Source organism: Protobothrops mucrosquamatus, unplaced genomic scaffold, assembly GCF_001527695.2.
Source record: "Protobothrops mucrosquamatus isolate PMUCROS unplaced genomic scaffold, P.Mucros_1.0 scaffold_1, whole genome shotgun sequence".
NCBI classification, from domain to species: domain Eukaryota; kingdom Metazoa; phylum Chordata; class Lepidosauria; order Squamata; family Viperidae; genus Protobothrops; species Protobothrops mucrosquamatus.
The window spans coordinates 184,993-199,707 of record NW_015386077.1 but is presented as its reverse complement, the minus strand read 5'-3'; the positions used below and the strand labels follow the sequence as shown (position 1 = coordinate 199,707).

The 14,715-nt window shown below is 46.0% G+C and overlaps 1 protein-coding gene across 1 annotated transcript in view; it reads left to right on the top strand.

Annotated features, from left to right (window-relative positions):
- Positions 1–5,159: 5,159 nt before the first annotated feature.
- The window catches only part of DLL4 (delta like canonical Notch ligand 4), a 13,316-nt gene continuing 3,760 nt past the window's right edge, over positions 5,160–14,715 (top strand). Inside the window, exons 1-8 of the mRNA XM_015810279.1 lie at positions 5,160–5,213; positions 5,321–5,584; positions 5,992–6,049; positions 7,702–7,971; positions 10,231–10,291; positions 10,435–10,565; positions 12,427–12,596; positions 14,071–14,290. Of these exons, the coding sequence (XP_015665765.1) occupies positions 5,160–5,213; positions 5,321–5,584; positions 5,992–6,049; positions 7,702–7,971; positions 10,231–10,291; positions 10,435–10,565; positions 12,427–12,596; positions 14,071–14,290 (1,228 nt within the window). The remainder of the gene's footprint in view (positions 5,214–5,320; positions 5,585–5,991; positions 6,050–7,701; positions 7,972–10,230; positions 10,292–10,434; positions 10,566–12,426; positions 12,597–14,070; positions 14,291–14,715) is intronic.

Sequence of the window (14,715 nt, the reverse complement as noted above, 5' to 3'; positions counted from 1 at the left end):
ATTAAACTTCAATAAATTTAATGAATGTGGGATTGAAGCCTGTATCAACTATTAAATCTTTCAGTTGAGAGTGAAATAAATGTTAATGTTAAAGTAAAACACAACTGTGTAGCTTTCAGACCAGTCTATTTCTTTTAATAGTTGTTTGATGCTCATTTCACAGAGTGAGTCAGGATATTAATGATTTCTTGGAATATTTTCAGTTCTTAGCGCTGTCACTGCCAATAGTTGGAAGGACATGCAAACACTTGACTAGAACCATTAACTATGGGCAGTATTGCTTTCTTACAATTCCTAAAATCTTTCCTAGGATATCAAATTCACCAATATATTAAATTTTGAGATTTCTTTTAAAAAATATACTAAAACCCTGTCAAAATTTTAGAAAACTAGTCCTAACAGAACGCAATAGACAGAATGACTCAAACAGGCAAACTTAATCCAAATTAAACATTCCTCAAATAAAAGGTTCTAAAGGAATGCTAAGTATTGGATCTACTCTTTATTCACTTTTACTATCCCAGGCTAGTCAGTCATGGTGCTAGAAACTATTTTAAAATTAAGATTGCTACCATATACTCGGATGCAAATCCAATGAAACCCCACTATGTTGAGTGGACACTATAAAGATATGACAGGGATTGCAATGTTTATGATAGCAACTAATCAGATGCATTCATGGTTTCAAAGTATTGTGATAATTGCAATTTCCTTAATGAAGGGAGCACACATTTAAAGGAACTTGTATAAAATAAAGGAAAAAAGCAGGGGGGGAAACTGTTCTCTCACTGAAAGGAATATCTTTTAAACATTGTGTTATAGATATATAATCCAAGAGCAGAGAAATCCCTCCCCCACTTCAGAATAGTTGTTTATATGTAGTTATGTATATATTTGCAAATATAACGTACATGTAAACGCTATAGGTCTGTTAAATATCTCTGGCCATTGTGTATATTTCACTAAATGTACACAATGTCCAGACATATTTCTAGCCTCTGTTAAGAACTCTGGTTGCAGAATCAGAAGTACCTGGGTGGCTCTACCAGATGTGTGTTCTGCAATGGAGTTATTAAACTTCAATAAATTTAATGAATGTGGGATTGAAGCCTGTATCAACTATTAAATCTTTCAGTTGAGAGTGAAATAAATGTTAATGGTAAAGTAAAACACAACTGTGTAGCTTTCAGACCAGTCTATTTCTTTTAATAGTTGTTTGATGCTCATTTCACAGAGTGAGTCAGGATATTAATGATTTCTTGGAATATTTTCAGTTCTTAGCGCTGTCACTGCCAATAGTTGGAAGGACATGCAAACACTTGACTAGAACCATTAACTATGGGCAGTATTGCTTTCTTACAATTCCTAAAATCTTTCCTAGTATATCAAATTCATCAAAATGGCCGAAGCTATAGTACACGGTGCATCCCATACGGTTGATCACAAACATCCAGGTAAAGAGACAGAGATGCGGAAAGGGGACTCCTGCAAAACTTTCAAATCCGGCAGCTGCCCTGTGTTGCATTTTCTGTCTCTCTCTCTGTCTCTCTTTCTTTTCTTTTTTTTTCCCTTCGCAAACACAAAACAGATGGTCCATTCTGCTTCTTGTTTATTATTTTACTGCAGCCGCCTTAATAGCTACAATCGCAACAATATATGCCCGCGACTTTCAAGAAGATCTCACATCTGCTTATTACTACCAGGAAGAGGAGGGATGCGCGCCTGCCGTGCTGCCACAAGTCATTCTGGGGCAGCCGGGGGGGGGGGGGGGGGGGGGGGGGGGGGGGGGGGGGGGAGAGGGAAGGGCAGGAGAGAGAGAAAACCAAGCGAAAAGGGGGGGTCCGAAAGAAGAAAAAAAAAGGCACGGTGATCCCCCCCGGAGTGCACGGGAAAGGAGGGCTTGGCTTCAGTTGGGCGCTGCCCACTCCCGTAATATTTTGATCGAGGGCGCGCAGGAAAGCGCGCGGAAACGCCAGGTGGGATTCTACCTGCGGGACCTGGTTGCAGGTTGGAGGAAGGGCTGGCCGAGGGGCGAAAGGGGCTCTGGCTGTAACCTACATTAGCCCGAGAGGAACAGAGCAGAGTCCATATGGTAGATGCTGCCTGTGGATCTGCAGCGCCCAGGCGATGCCCGGCTCCTGCTCCTGCTCCTGGTCCCGCATGCCGCCCAGCTTGTGCCAGATGGCGCCTGGGCCAAGTGGCCGCGCGAGGTGGCTCCGGTTAGCCTAATAAACCTCCGAGACAAGTCAAAAAATCAAAACGCACACATACTAACATCTGTTCGAGCCCTCCATCGTGCCCGGCTAGCCTTTCAATCATGAATTAAAGAGCTCCACCGCCCCTTCTGTTCCCTTAGGCTAGAAACTCATTACCATTTATCAGCACTGATGCTATCTGGCCTCTCGTTTTATTTAGTGCCGGAGCTCTTCGCATCAGTTTTGACAGCTGAGGAGGAGGAGGAGGAGGAGGAGGAGGAAGAGGGGGAGGGAGGCTAGCAAAGCAACAGCGGTTCTCTGCCTGCCCTACGTCGGACGACCCCCTTTTTCCACAAGCCTTTACTCCTTTCCAGCTATTTCTCCCCTAGAAGAAGGCTCCGAAACGGTCAATGGCGTTGGTTTTCCTCCCAGGACCTTGGCAACGGTTTTCTGGGTAGCTCTCGGGTGTTTTTTTGTTTTTTTTTCTTTTAAACCCGCGATTAGATCAAGTTCATGTGCATCTCTCCCCTCCTCCCTTCCCCTCCCCCTCCCCTCCCCACCTTTTCCCCCCAAAGGCCAGGTCGCTTGGCCAGGTGTTATCCCAGAGAATTGGAAGGAACAGAGCGGCGGAGGGAGGGAGAAGTGTTAGGTAAGGTAGTCGTCCCGGGCGTTTAAAGATAAAGGGGGCCACGTACTCCGTGGACAGGTGGAAGCGGGGAATCCCTGCATTACAGAAAATCACAGCAAGGGACCAAATCCTTGCAAAGCGCGGCGCTGCCTGCCGTTGGATTACAATGCTTTTTTGTTTATTAAATTTATATCCCACCCATCTCACTCTGCAACGCCACTCCTTCGGCGGGCGTTCAGCAATTCGTAGACAAGGCTTTTAAAAAATATATATCCTTCAGAGGCGCGTAAGATCGGCAGAAATTGACAACATTTCAGGGGAGTGATTCCGCCTCCTCTACCAGCAGCCATCTGGGATGCCCGAATTTTATCCATCCCGGATGCCCACCACATCCAGCATTTTGCCCTTGGTTCTCCCAGGGGTTGCGGCGCGATCATTCCTCCCCAAAGTTGCCGGGCTCCGCTCTTAAGAGCGCAGCGACTGGGAGGGTCTCTCCCGGCTGAAGGCAGGCGTCCAACATGCCCGTTTGGGTTTGCTCGACTCGAAATAGAAAAAGGGTATTTTCTCAAGGTTGTTTGCCAATCAAGCAACGCGGGCTAAAGAAAGAACGCGCCAACTGGTTATTTCACTTATTTTTCACTAGGAAGGGCCCGGTGAACCTTCTGAACGGGGCTGGCAGAAAGGTGACAAAGCCTCATTATCATACAGCTGAAGGTTTATCTTCTCTGTTCCCCACCCCCTCCCTATTTAACAACAAGCTGAAATAAAAGCCACATGAAAGGCCTTCTCTGTGCTTGGCTTTAATGAGGGACACGCGACTCAACAATAAGCACACATTGCAAGCAGACCAAGGGGCTTTAGTGGCAGGCAGCAGCCTGCAGCCTGGAGACGGGGCTGAGCCTCCCAGGTCGGTTTCGCACGAGCCAGAGGGAGGGCTCCGGGCTCAGCCTCATCCTGTTGTTTCCACCCAAGAGAGGGGCGAAGGGTGGCGGGGATGCTGCTGCCTCCTGGGGCGGGCGCCCATCCGTGGCTTCTTCCCTCCCAAGGAAGCCAAGCCGTCGGGTTTCACCTGCTCTTTTTCTTGCCAGTTGTCGAGGCCTGGGGGGTGGGGATGAGCTTCCCACGCCAGGGAAGGTGGCTTTGGAAGCGGCAGTGAACTTCTCTCCCCACCCCAACCCACCCCACCCCGCTCCTCCCTCAAACGCTTCGGAAGGGCTGCCGAGCGCTTGCAGGACAAGCCTCGCTCCGTTTGCCAATTTCCACCCGGAGAGAAGAAGGCGCAGTTGCAGAGCACCTTTCGCGTCCAGCAGCGTCGAGCTGCTGAGACTAGGAAGCCCCGGCAGGAGTTACGGCCAAGGCGTGCAGGGCAGGTAAGGGCGTCTTCCTCGCAGAATCGTCGAGGGAGCGAAAGCCGTCAATAAACCGCCCTTTCAGTTTCTCAGGAACCCGCTTAGTTTCTCCTAGCAGGGCTGTTGGGCGCAGGCGCTGCACCTACTGGCAGGGGCGCGCGGATCTTGTGGAGGCGCGCTAGGGTTCCCAAATGTATCCCATTCCCGACGGAATGGGAATAGGCAAGACCTCATTAACCCATGCTTCCCTCCTTCCCCCCTCCATCTCTGCCCTTGGTCGGTCTTGCCTCCTTCCCTCCCTCCCTCCTTCCCTGGGTGGCCAGTCTCAAGAGGAGCAAGCCCAGGAAGGCTGGGCTGGCGAACGATCAGCTGGGTTCCTCGCGGGGGGGGCGGGGTGTTTGAGTCCACTAGCCACCACCACCACCCCCCGGGCCTTCTGGCTCTGCGGGCTCGAGGCCACACTTGCCTCCCATTCCAGAAAGATGAAAAGTGGGAGGGATCTCCGGAGTCTGACTGGCAGTTTACATAATGAGCTTGCACAGCTATATAGGCAGCTGAAAGGAAGCGAGTTGCCTACTTGCTGAGCGAGGCCCGGGAAAGAGGAGCTACCAGCACGCCGCGGCCCTCCCCCCCGCCCGCCCGCCCGCCCGAGGGACTCCCACCGCCTCGCCTCTCGCCCGCCTCTGGAGTGTATCGCAAGGCGGCCGGTCGTGGGACCGCGCGGCTGGATCTTGTCCTCCGCGGCTGGCTTCGAGAGCTGGATTATACCCCGACGACCCTCCTCTGCGGAGTTTGAGGGCGTGTTCGGAAGGCAGAGCCGCTGCACGGGGCGACCCGCGAAGGGCGACGACTTTGGGGCCAGAGGCGCGTCCCCGCGGTCCCCCCCCCCCCGAGGAATACAAGGCGAGGCCGCCAGGTCCGGCTCAACCCGCCCCGCAGGAGGAGAAGGTGGACGCCGCCGGCCCCCGCCAGCACCAGCCGAGAAGGATGGCCGCCTTGCGTCTCCTGGGCTTCGCGCTAGCTCTGGCGCTCCCGCTGCAGGTAATAGCCCGAGGCCGGGGGTGGGGGGAAGCGCGAAGGCTCGGCCGGCGGGGGAAAAAAAGCTCTGACCGGGCTATTCTGTGTCTCTCTCTCTCCTCTTTGTGCAGCGGGTCTGCGGCTCCGGCGTCTTCCAGCTGGAGCTGCGCGAGTTCGTCAACGGGCAGGGTTTCCTGGCCAGCGGAGAGCCGTGCGCGGCCGGCTGCAGGACCTTCTTTCGGGTTTGCTTGAAGCACTTTCAGGCGGTCATCTCCCCGGGCGTGTGCACCTTCGGGAGCCTCACCACCCCGGTGCTGGGAACCAACTCTTTCGCCGTCAGAGAGACGGAGGGCTTCGGCAGTCCCATCAAGTTGCCGTTTAACTTTACCTGGCCGGTGAGAGCTCACCTCCGAGAGACCTGGACGGGGGGAGGAGGAGGAGGAGGAGGAGGAGGGAGCATCCAAAGGGGGAGGGCGCTGCTCGGCTGGCCCAGGGGCAAAAAGCGCGTCGCAACGCTTCTTGCCTTCGCTCCCGCGCGTCCTGCCAAAAGCTGCAGTCGCGTGCGGACGTTGCAAAAGCATTTAGAAACGCTTGGCTTGTTTAAGCCGAGCCAAATGTAAAAAATGGGAATGGCGTTCGCAGCCCGCAGCCCGGAGCTGTGGAGGGATAGCGAGAGAAAGAGGACCTGCCGTTGGAGGAATTGCAAATTGTTAAGCGGTTGTTGGGTTCCCCGAAGCCCTGCGGCCCCTTTCCGATCCCCTCCATTCGCCGCTTTCCCTCACTGCTTCTTTTCCTCCAACAGGGAACTTTCTCCTTGATTATTGAAGCCTGGCATGCTCCTGAAGGTTATCATCCAACAGGTGAATACCCCGTCATGTCTCTAGGCGGGCGCTAGGGGGAGGCCGTGTGCTGCCTTACTTTACTGTACATTTAAAATAACTCCCACAAAATAGTTAAAATCTTTTGGAATCGTTCCAAGAAAGATGTTACCAAAGTTAAATAAATACATCTGAGCTGCAGGTAGAATTTTAGGATATCGCCTTTGGTGCTTGCTGTAAGTTTGCAAGCCAGAGCTGTGTTCCCTATGTCTTGATCAGTTTTGCTTTGATTTTTTGTCCTCGACTTAATCTCCACACAATTGTGTTTCCTCCCGTTTATTTTTGGCGTGGGAAAGAAAGGAGCTCTTTGGTGAGAAAACGACAAGGCTGCCAAGAAGTCCTGACGGCCTTTTCCTGTATTTTACACCTTTTTCAAATTCCGCCCTTTGGAAAAGGAATAATGGCTTTGGGATGTTTTTCTGACATAAAGGAAAAGGATATTTCAACAGCACCACAGCTCTTATTTTGAAAGCGTCTCCAAGAGAAGTGGATACTAGAGGCAATTTAAAATACTGGCTTTATTTATATATATAAAAAAGGACTCTTTATTCCTTTCTATAAAATAACTGCAACCAGGAATTTTATACATTTTTATAAAAAAAGGACTCTTTATTCCTTTCTATAAAATAACTGCAACCAGGAATTTTATACATTTTTGTGTGAACAAGAAATGTTATTTTACAGACTATTTGCTTGAACCATAAGGAGTTTCCCCACCCTTGGAATTCAATCACAATGATAGCATTTTCTCACAACTCCCAGGGATAAACAGGTTGATTCTTTTTATTTGGAAATCACAAGGATTGGATTACCAGGATTTCAGACTCTTAAATTATACTAGATATGCCATTTGGAAAACTTTTTTTAAAACAAACCTGAAGGCATCAACTGATGGAGCACGTTGTATAAAATCTGGTTGGAAAGTAGGGGAGTGTTACAGATGTCCCTGGAGAAGGCAGGCGAGGCAAAATATAATTAGGAAATAGTTTTAATAAATTAAAACAGAGTGTGTTAGTAGAGAGCATTGTCAGGATGATGTAATATGACTAAGGCTGTCCCACCATATGTTATTCATCAAGGGAAAGGACAAAAGGAATTGTAGCCAACATGGGTTTGCATTGGCATTGCTGATGGCAGGTTCACTGTCTTCTATTGTCTGAGGAAGGATGCAGGGCAAGCTAGATTTCAACACCGATTCACACACCTCCTTCCCCAGCTCTTGAAGCGTGCACTCTCTTTAAGGGCAGCTCTACTGCACCTAAGCAGTAAAGCTGCTCCAGAGCCATTGGGTGCCTGATGGGGCAATTCTGGAGGAAGATGTCACTTGTTACTGGAAGAGTTGCTATAACTAACTTCGACAGGTAGAAGTTAACTGAGAGAAGCAGCTCTCAGCGTGGAGAATGTAGGGATAATTTCCTCCTGTCTCGCTGCCTGTAATGCAGTTGGTAAAGATACTCCTGGTCGGATGTCCTTCTAGGGATCTGTGTGGGAGAAGGGCCGAGGAGTTTGGAACAATTGTACGAGTGAAAGTGGAAAACTGGTGGAAAGGAAACCCTATTGGAAGGGTTACCCATGGTTACCTAGAGATGAAAACTGTCTGTATAAAGGCCTTAACCCCGCGGTATCCTTCGCAGGCTCCGAGACCCCAGCTCGGAAATGGCTCATCAGCCAAATGGCGATCCAGCGCTCGCTGGCCGTGGGCGAGGACTGGTCCCAAGACGAGCAGAGCAACCAGCGCGCCAAGCTCAGCTACTCCTACCGAGTGATCTGCAACGAGCACTACTACGGAGACAACTGCTCTCGCATCTGCAGGAGTCGGGACGACCACTTCGGACACTACGTTTGCCAACCTGACGGCAGCTTCGTCTGCATGGCGGGCTGGACTGGAAACTACTGTACGGAGGGTGAGTAACTTTCCGCTCCCCAGCTCGCGGGTGAGTAGTAGGCGGGAAAGCCGCCAGGCGAGGAGAAAGAGCTCCCCCTGGTGTTTGCGCGCGTCTATAACGGCGGCGGCGGCGGGTGCAGGGGGCGGAGGGCGCGCGCCTTGCGGGAGGGGGAGGGGGAAGGGAGAGGGAAACCTCGGCCCGCTTTGCTGTTGGTCGCGAGGGAAGCGCGCGCGGGAATGACTTTCCCTCTGTAACGGAGGCTCGAAGCATGTCTGTGGCGATTCTCGGTCATCCAGGGCACAGTTGCCTCAAAGGTGCTTTTTCAAAAGGCAACTGGACTGTTTTTTCCCCTTGAGGAAGAAGAAAACGTTTCGCTTCCCATCCAAGAAGCTTCATCAGTTGTGCTGGTGGGGGATGGAAGGATAGAGACTGACCAATCCTTAGGTACTGGAAGGACAGTACCTATCCTTCCATCTCTTGCTTAAGTGCTAAGTTCATATTAATGTAGTAAAATGAACAATTGCTGGAGTAATGATTTGTCTGCATAATTGCTAGAACAGTGGTTCTCAACCTGTGGATCGGGACCCCATTTGGGGTCGATCGACCATTTCACGGGGGTCGCCAAGCAAGGCTGTCTGCCATTTTTTTTTATCCACCATTTTTTCCCCTTTTCCGGCGGGTGCCTTACCTCCCTTGGGCTGGGCCAGCTGGTGGTCGGCCTGCTCCGTCTCTGCCGCTTGCCAGCTACGCCTCGGCCGGCGCAGGGGGCGGAACCACGCATGCACGGCGCTCCCGGGCAGGGAAAGTCCTCGACTTACAACCGGCTGGGTAGTCCTTGACTTACGACTGGTTTAGTCCTTGACTTACGACTGGTTTAGTCCTCGACTTACGACCGGTTGGGGTCACGGTATTAAAAAGGTTGAGAACCACTGTGCTAGAATAATGATGTAATGCATAATCACTGGGAAAATTCACTGGGAAAGTTCTGTGCCAGTAATATGTGGCTAACCAAATGCGCATTGCACATGGATACTTTGTATGTAGCAAAACCTTCCATTGTATGCCCGTGAGAAACGATCCAAATGTATTATAGTGTATTACCATGTGTAGTCTCTTTGTTCCTAAAAGAAGGATAGTATAAAAACTGAAGTTTAATCCCGCCCTCCTTGTTCAGAATTGCATGTCTCCATATGCCTCTGAACCTGCACAAATAAACCTCTCTGCTAAACCCCTCTGGAATTCGTAAGAGTTCTTTCGTTTTCCACAAGAATATAAGTCTATTGTCTAAGTGCTACTGCTATTGCTATCCCCCACCTTCACAACTGATGAAGTTTCTTGGATGAGAAGCGAAACATTTTCTTCTTCCGCCTCAAGGAAAAAACAAGTCCTGCTGCCTTTTGAAAAAGCACCTTTGAGAGACTCAAAGGAGTTTCATTGGGGATACAGAGGTAGAAGTAAATGTATTCGGATTCAGTCACGCAGGATGTTCTGTTGCATTGCAGTTAAGAAGGTTGATGCTTGCTACAGAAAGATATGTGGGGTGTTTCTAAATATCCCAACCAAGAGCACAGCTTTACGATAGCAAAAGATGAGCAGTTGTACTTTGGGCATTTTCTCTTTAATTGCTAAAAGCATTTAGATTTAGAGCTAAAGTCTAAGTGAGCAGTCCTGTTCTCACCAGTCCTCTAAAGCTAGAGGCTGTTGCTGAAATATGACAGTTTACAACCAGGTTCTACTTAGCTGGGTTGAGGAAATCAAGTCTGTGTTTGTTGTGAAAACAATACGGTCTCTGCGGGCTGAAGGAACTCTTTATTTACTAGCAATATAGGTGCTGTGTTTTTTGAAGCTATCTTTACAGAAAAATCAAATGCAGCGTAGGATTTACAATCTGCATGTAAATATGCAGTTTTATGTAGAACAAATCTGGGGGCTCTGTGGTGACGGACATAATTTTGAGCACAGCATAGTAATATTCCAGGAACAAAGGAGCTTCTTGGAATGAGAAGTGAACTATTTTCAAGGAAAAAAACAAGAAAACCCAGTTGCCTTTTGAGAAGCACCTATGGGACTTCCATTTTAGTGCAAAATGGGGGGCTGGATACAAATCATACCCTTACTTAGCTACTGACTTCTCAGAATTGTTATAAAAATGAAAAGTGGAGAAGGAGAAATTCTATTGAGTTCACAGGGAAAAGAATAGAATACAGGTTAAATATATTTTGAAATGCATTAAAGCCATCCTTGAATGAAGTTTTGAATCTGATTTTTTTTTTCCAGCCATCTGTTTAGCTGGGTGTTCAGAGAAAAGTGGATTTTGCAGAAATCCGGGAGAATGCATGTAAGTATTAAACTTGAGCGCTGAGATTCAAGTATAAGCCCCAATCTTTTTTTCCCCCTTCTACTTTCATCATTCATAAAATTTTGTCTTTCTTGGGGCTAAATCTTATTGCACAGGTCTTAAACTTCTCAATTTCTTTCCAGTTGTCGTAGTGGTTGGCGGGGCCGCTATTGTGATGAATGCATTCCTCATGTGGGCTGTCGTCATGGTACGTGTACAAAACCAGGGAAGTGCTTATGTGAGGAAGGCTGGGGTGGCCTCTTCTGTGATCAAGGTTAGTGGATAAAAGTTATGACAAGTGTTCCTTCTTTCTTCATTTTCTCTATTAACAATATCCCTTCTAAAAATATTTTGGATGGGATCTAAGTAATGGATGGGATGGGATAGGATAGGATAGGATGGGAACCTAGAGTTTTCCTTGCCCTCCCAGCTATGCCCAGGAAGTGGGGGTCCTGTGAAGCAGATGTGGGGTTGCTGCTGTCTGAAGGGAGGCGAGGAAGGGAAAGTTCCATTATTTGAACAGTTGAGCAAAGCTGTCCCTTTTCTTTAAAATAGAGATGTTGAGCATTCAGCCTTGACTCTTCTCCCTTGACTCTTCTTCTTCTCCTCAAAAAATTCTATTTGAGCTGTATTTACATAACACCCTTAGCCAAGTGATTAAAGATTGAATGGCTGCGTTCATATAACATGTTAATCTTGGTTAGTGTTAACTTTGATGAATATTTTTTGTAGTTTAATGTGTGGTATGAATGTAGCCCACAATTTATATCCAAATTAGGAGAACCCAGAGCAGTAGCTAATTCTGTAAGCAGATTAAGTGTGTTGTATGTGCAATTTTTGAACTTAACTGAGTTGTCAACATTTCTGCCAAAAACTTCCATCAAAAGCAACAGACTCAGGACCCATGTTATATAAGAGGAAATAACTTTATACAACAAATGCTGAGGTTATATTTTATTACATGAATTACTAAGATTCTTTTTAAAAGGACACTTTTGGCATGATTCTATGACCTCAGCTAAAAAAAAAGATACATTTTTAAGATGATCGATATGTCCTTCCATTTACACTCAAAGTTATTTTTCTACCATGGATAATTTCTTAAAATTTATTTTCATGCCATGGGCATAGTTATGGGTTAATTAGCAATTGTAATTTTCTACCAAAGTGTATTCCAAAGCTGAACTGTATTCTTCTAAGGCAGTGTTTCCCAACCCTGACAACTTTAAGATGTTTGACATGCCTGTTCTAATTCTCCTTCAGGCATGGAAGCTAAGATGGTCACCTTAGAACAGTAATTCCTTCTGGGTTCTAATAAACATCAGGCTTATGTGAGAAGTGACTGGAAAAAAACCCCACCTCATTGCATCATGCATTGATAGCTTTATGTGACTTAAGTTACTTGCACTATGAAAAATAAGCAGATGTTGCAACCAATCAGACAACACTAAGAAGAAAATACTAATAAAAGTATTTTTTTAAATAAAATCTTTCAATTCCAATATTGCAAATCAGTTAAGACATACAGAAGTAAAGGGTGGTTCCTTGTGTGTTTATAGTATTTATATAGTTTTTTCAGTTTAGGATTTCAGAATTAAATCGTCCCTGCAGCTACATAAACATTTATTCCCGATATGTTGGCTTTGACTGACCCCCTCTATTGTTAAGATTTGCTCCAGCAGATGGACTTCTGCTTGTCTGCTTTCATTATTAAAGGCACTATCCAGGTGCCACCACACCTTGGATATGCTAATTGCTTCTTGTCTCTCTATTTCCTTGTCTCTTTATCTACTGGGATTTGATCTTGGGCAAAAATAAAGACTTCAAACTAAGCTGTTCCTTGTGCTTGCTTGCTTTATTTATTTACTTACCTACACCTGGAAAGTGTTTATATTTGTTGTCAAGCTCAAGAGTAAAAATAATTGAAGTAATAACCTTAGACAAGTTTATTTTAGGCATTTTCTGAAATCCCAGTAAACAGTAGTGAAGGCATGTATAGCTAAGCAAAAAACCATCAGACACATGCATTTTGGCCCAACTTATTATGTCTTGCTGTGTTTTTCATGTTTCTTCTTTGGAGTGTCTTATCTGCCTCATTGACTGATAGTTTTCTTCTGTGTTTTGTTTCTTGTTAGATCTGAATTATTGTACCCATCACAAACCTTGCAAAAACGGAGCCACTTGCATGAACACAGGTCAAGGAAGCTATACCTGTTCTTGCCAAGAGGGGTTCACTGGGAAGGACTGTGAAAGGAATATTAGTGAATGTGATAGCAGCCCCTGCAAAAATGGGGGTAGTTGCACAGTAAGGACAAATTATATGCTAATAGTTAATTTATGAAAGTAAAATTGCATTATTACTATTTTATTCGGTTCCTTTTTCAAGGATTGCAGGATTGCACACATGAAGTGATATTAATATGTATTCATAACAGTATACTGTCAAATTGGCATAGCCCCCACAGCCACTGTGCTTGCCCAATTCACTCACACAACCCCATTAATGTCTTCATCTTCTGGCTGCCAAGGATCTTCCAGAGCTGTATGAAATATTCTCCATTTTGCAGAACTGGGTAGTGGCAGAGCACAGTTGTCACTTTCACTAATGCTTTCCACATTTACTTCATTTCCTCACCCTTTTTGATTTGCATCAAGGGAAAATATTGCCATTGTGCAGATAGTTCCAAGATGACTTCTGGAGGGAGGAATATCCCAGAAGCCAGGAGATGGGATGAAATAGGAGTCCCTCCAAAAGCCATTGCTTACCCCAAAGCTTCACACCAGAGACTAAGTGATGTGAACCATCTTGGAGTTTCTTCCTAATTACTGGAGAAGGGGAAAAAGGCAAAGAAATATTGTGGCCTGCAAAAAGTGTTGCACATCTAAATGATGCAAAAATGGGAGCATTCTTGCTGTGTTACAGAAAGCCTTGGGAGCTGTACACACAAACCCCACAGTTTCTATTACAATTATTTTCCTGGCACTGGGGAAGGTGCTACTAAATAACAGTAACTGTCTCTCTTTGTGTGCCTCCTTCGGTCTACATGGGACCTTTCATATTTTATGTCAGTTATATTTTAGTCCAATTTTATTTTGCTAGTTTGCAGGTTTTTTTAAAAAAACTCGAACAATTCCTGCATATATTATGATTCTGCTACGCAGCTTAGTAATAACTGGGGGAATAGTGACATCCCAACGTCTGAAGGATGTTATGTCCAATAATTTGTCTTTGAAAAGACAGTAGAGTATCTAATTTACTATTCTTGCAGCAGTATTCATTTAGAATATTAAATATTAGCTAAATAAATAATCTACAGCAATGGTCAAGTGTAAATTGAGCATTAAAAACATTTATTTCCTGCATTGATAGGAATTTAGTGTTAAGTACTTTCATGTAACTTTAAGATATCAATTTTTCTGATTTACAGAAACTTAGAATTTTTACCTTTACATTCACAGCAGAGGATTTGCACACAATATAATGGTCCCTTCATCTAATCACAATCACATCTTAATATAGATAAAATACAATCAATTATTTGTCATAGGATTATGTGTGAATCAATAGAGTCATTAAAACTGATTTCTGGATCTCCATAAGTATATCATTGTTAGGCAGTTATTTGTATATTAATTATTTTAAACTATTAGATGTGCCCATGTAATCTAGCTTCATCTATCTGAGTTGGCTCTGACTTAAATGCAAAAATAGCTGTAGTCTGAAAACAACTGCTGTTTCATGGAACTAAATTTGATATATTGTTTGCTTATTCCTATAGGATTTAGGAAACGAATACCAATGTACATGTCTCCCAGGATATGATGGCATCAACTGTGAGCATACTACCTTGACTTGTCTTGACTCTCCATGTTTTAATGGTGGAACATGCCTGGAAAAAGAAAAAGGAACCAGCTATGCATGCCTTTGCCCCATGGGATTTACTGGATCCAACTGTGAGAAAAAAGAAGACAGGTGCACCAACAATCCCTGTGCTAATGGTAAGCCATAAGAAGAGGACTTAGTTTTTGAGGATGGTCATGAAAGAAACTTTAATTTGATTCTGGTTTCATTTCTTGCCTGCCAGTTTCATTCTCCTATTTTCATTTCTTATGAATTTTCTAGGTTGACAAAACGCTAATCCTTGCCTTCCATGGATGTTTTTCAGATATTTTTAATTAACAAATAATTAACAGGGGTAAAGGAGTAACTTTTCTTGCATATATACAGGGCTTTTTTTCAGCCGGAACGCGGCGGAACCGCGTTCCGGCACCTTTTTCCGGGCCGGCCGCACCGGGCGCAACATCTGGGGGGGCGCGCTCGCACTCACAGCTCTCTGCCCCTGCCTGGCTCACAACCGCGGCCATAGGGAGGCTCGGTCGGCGCGCCCCTGGCCCGTTTCCTAGGCGACCCTGCCCGAGCAAGA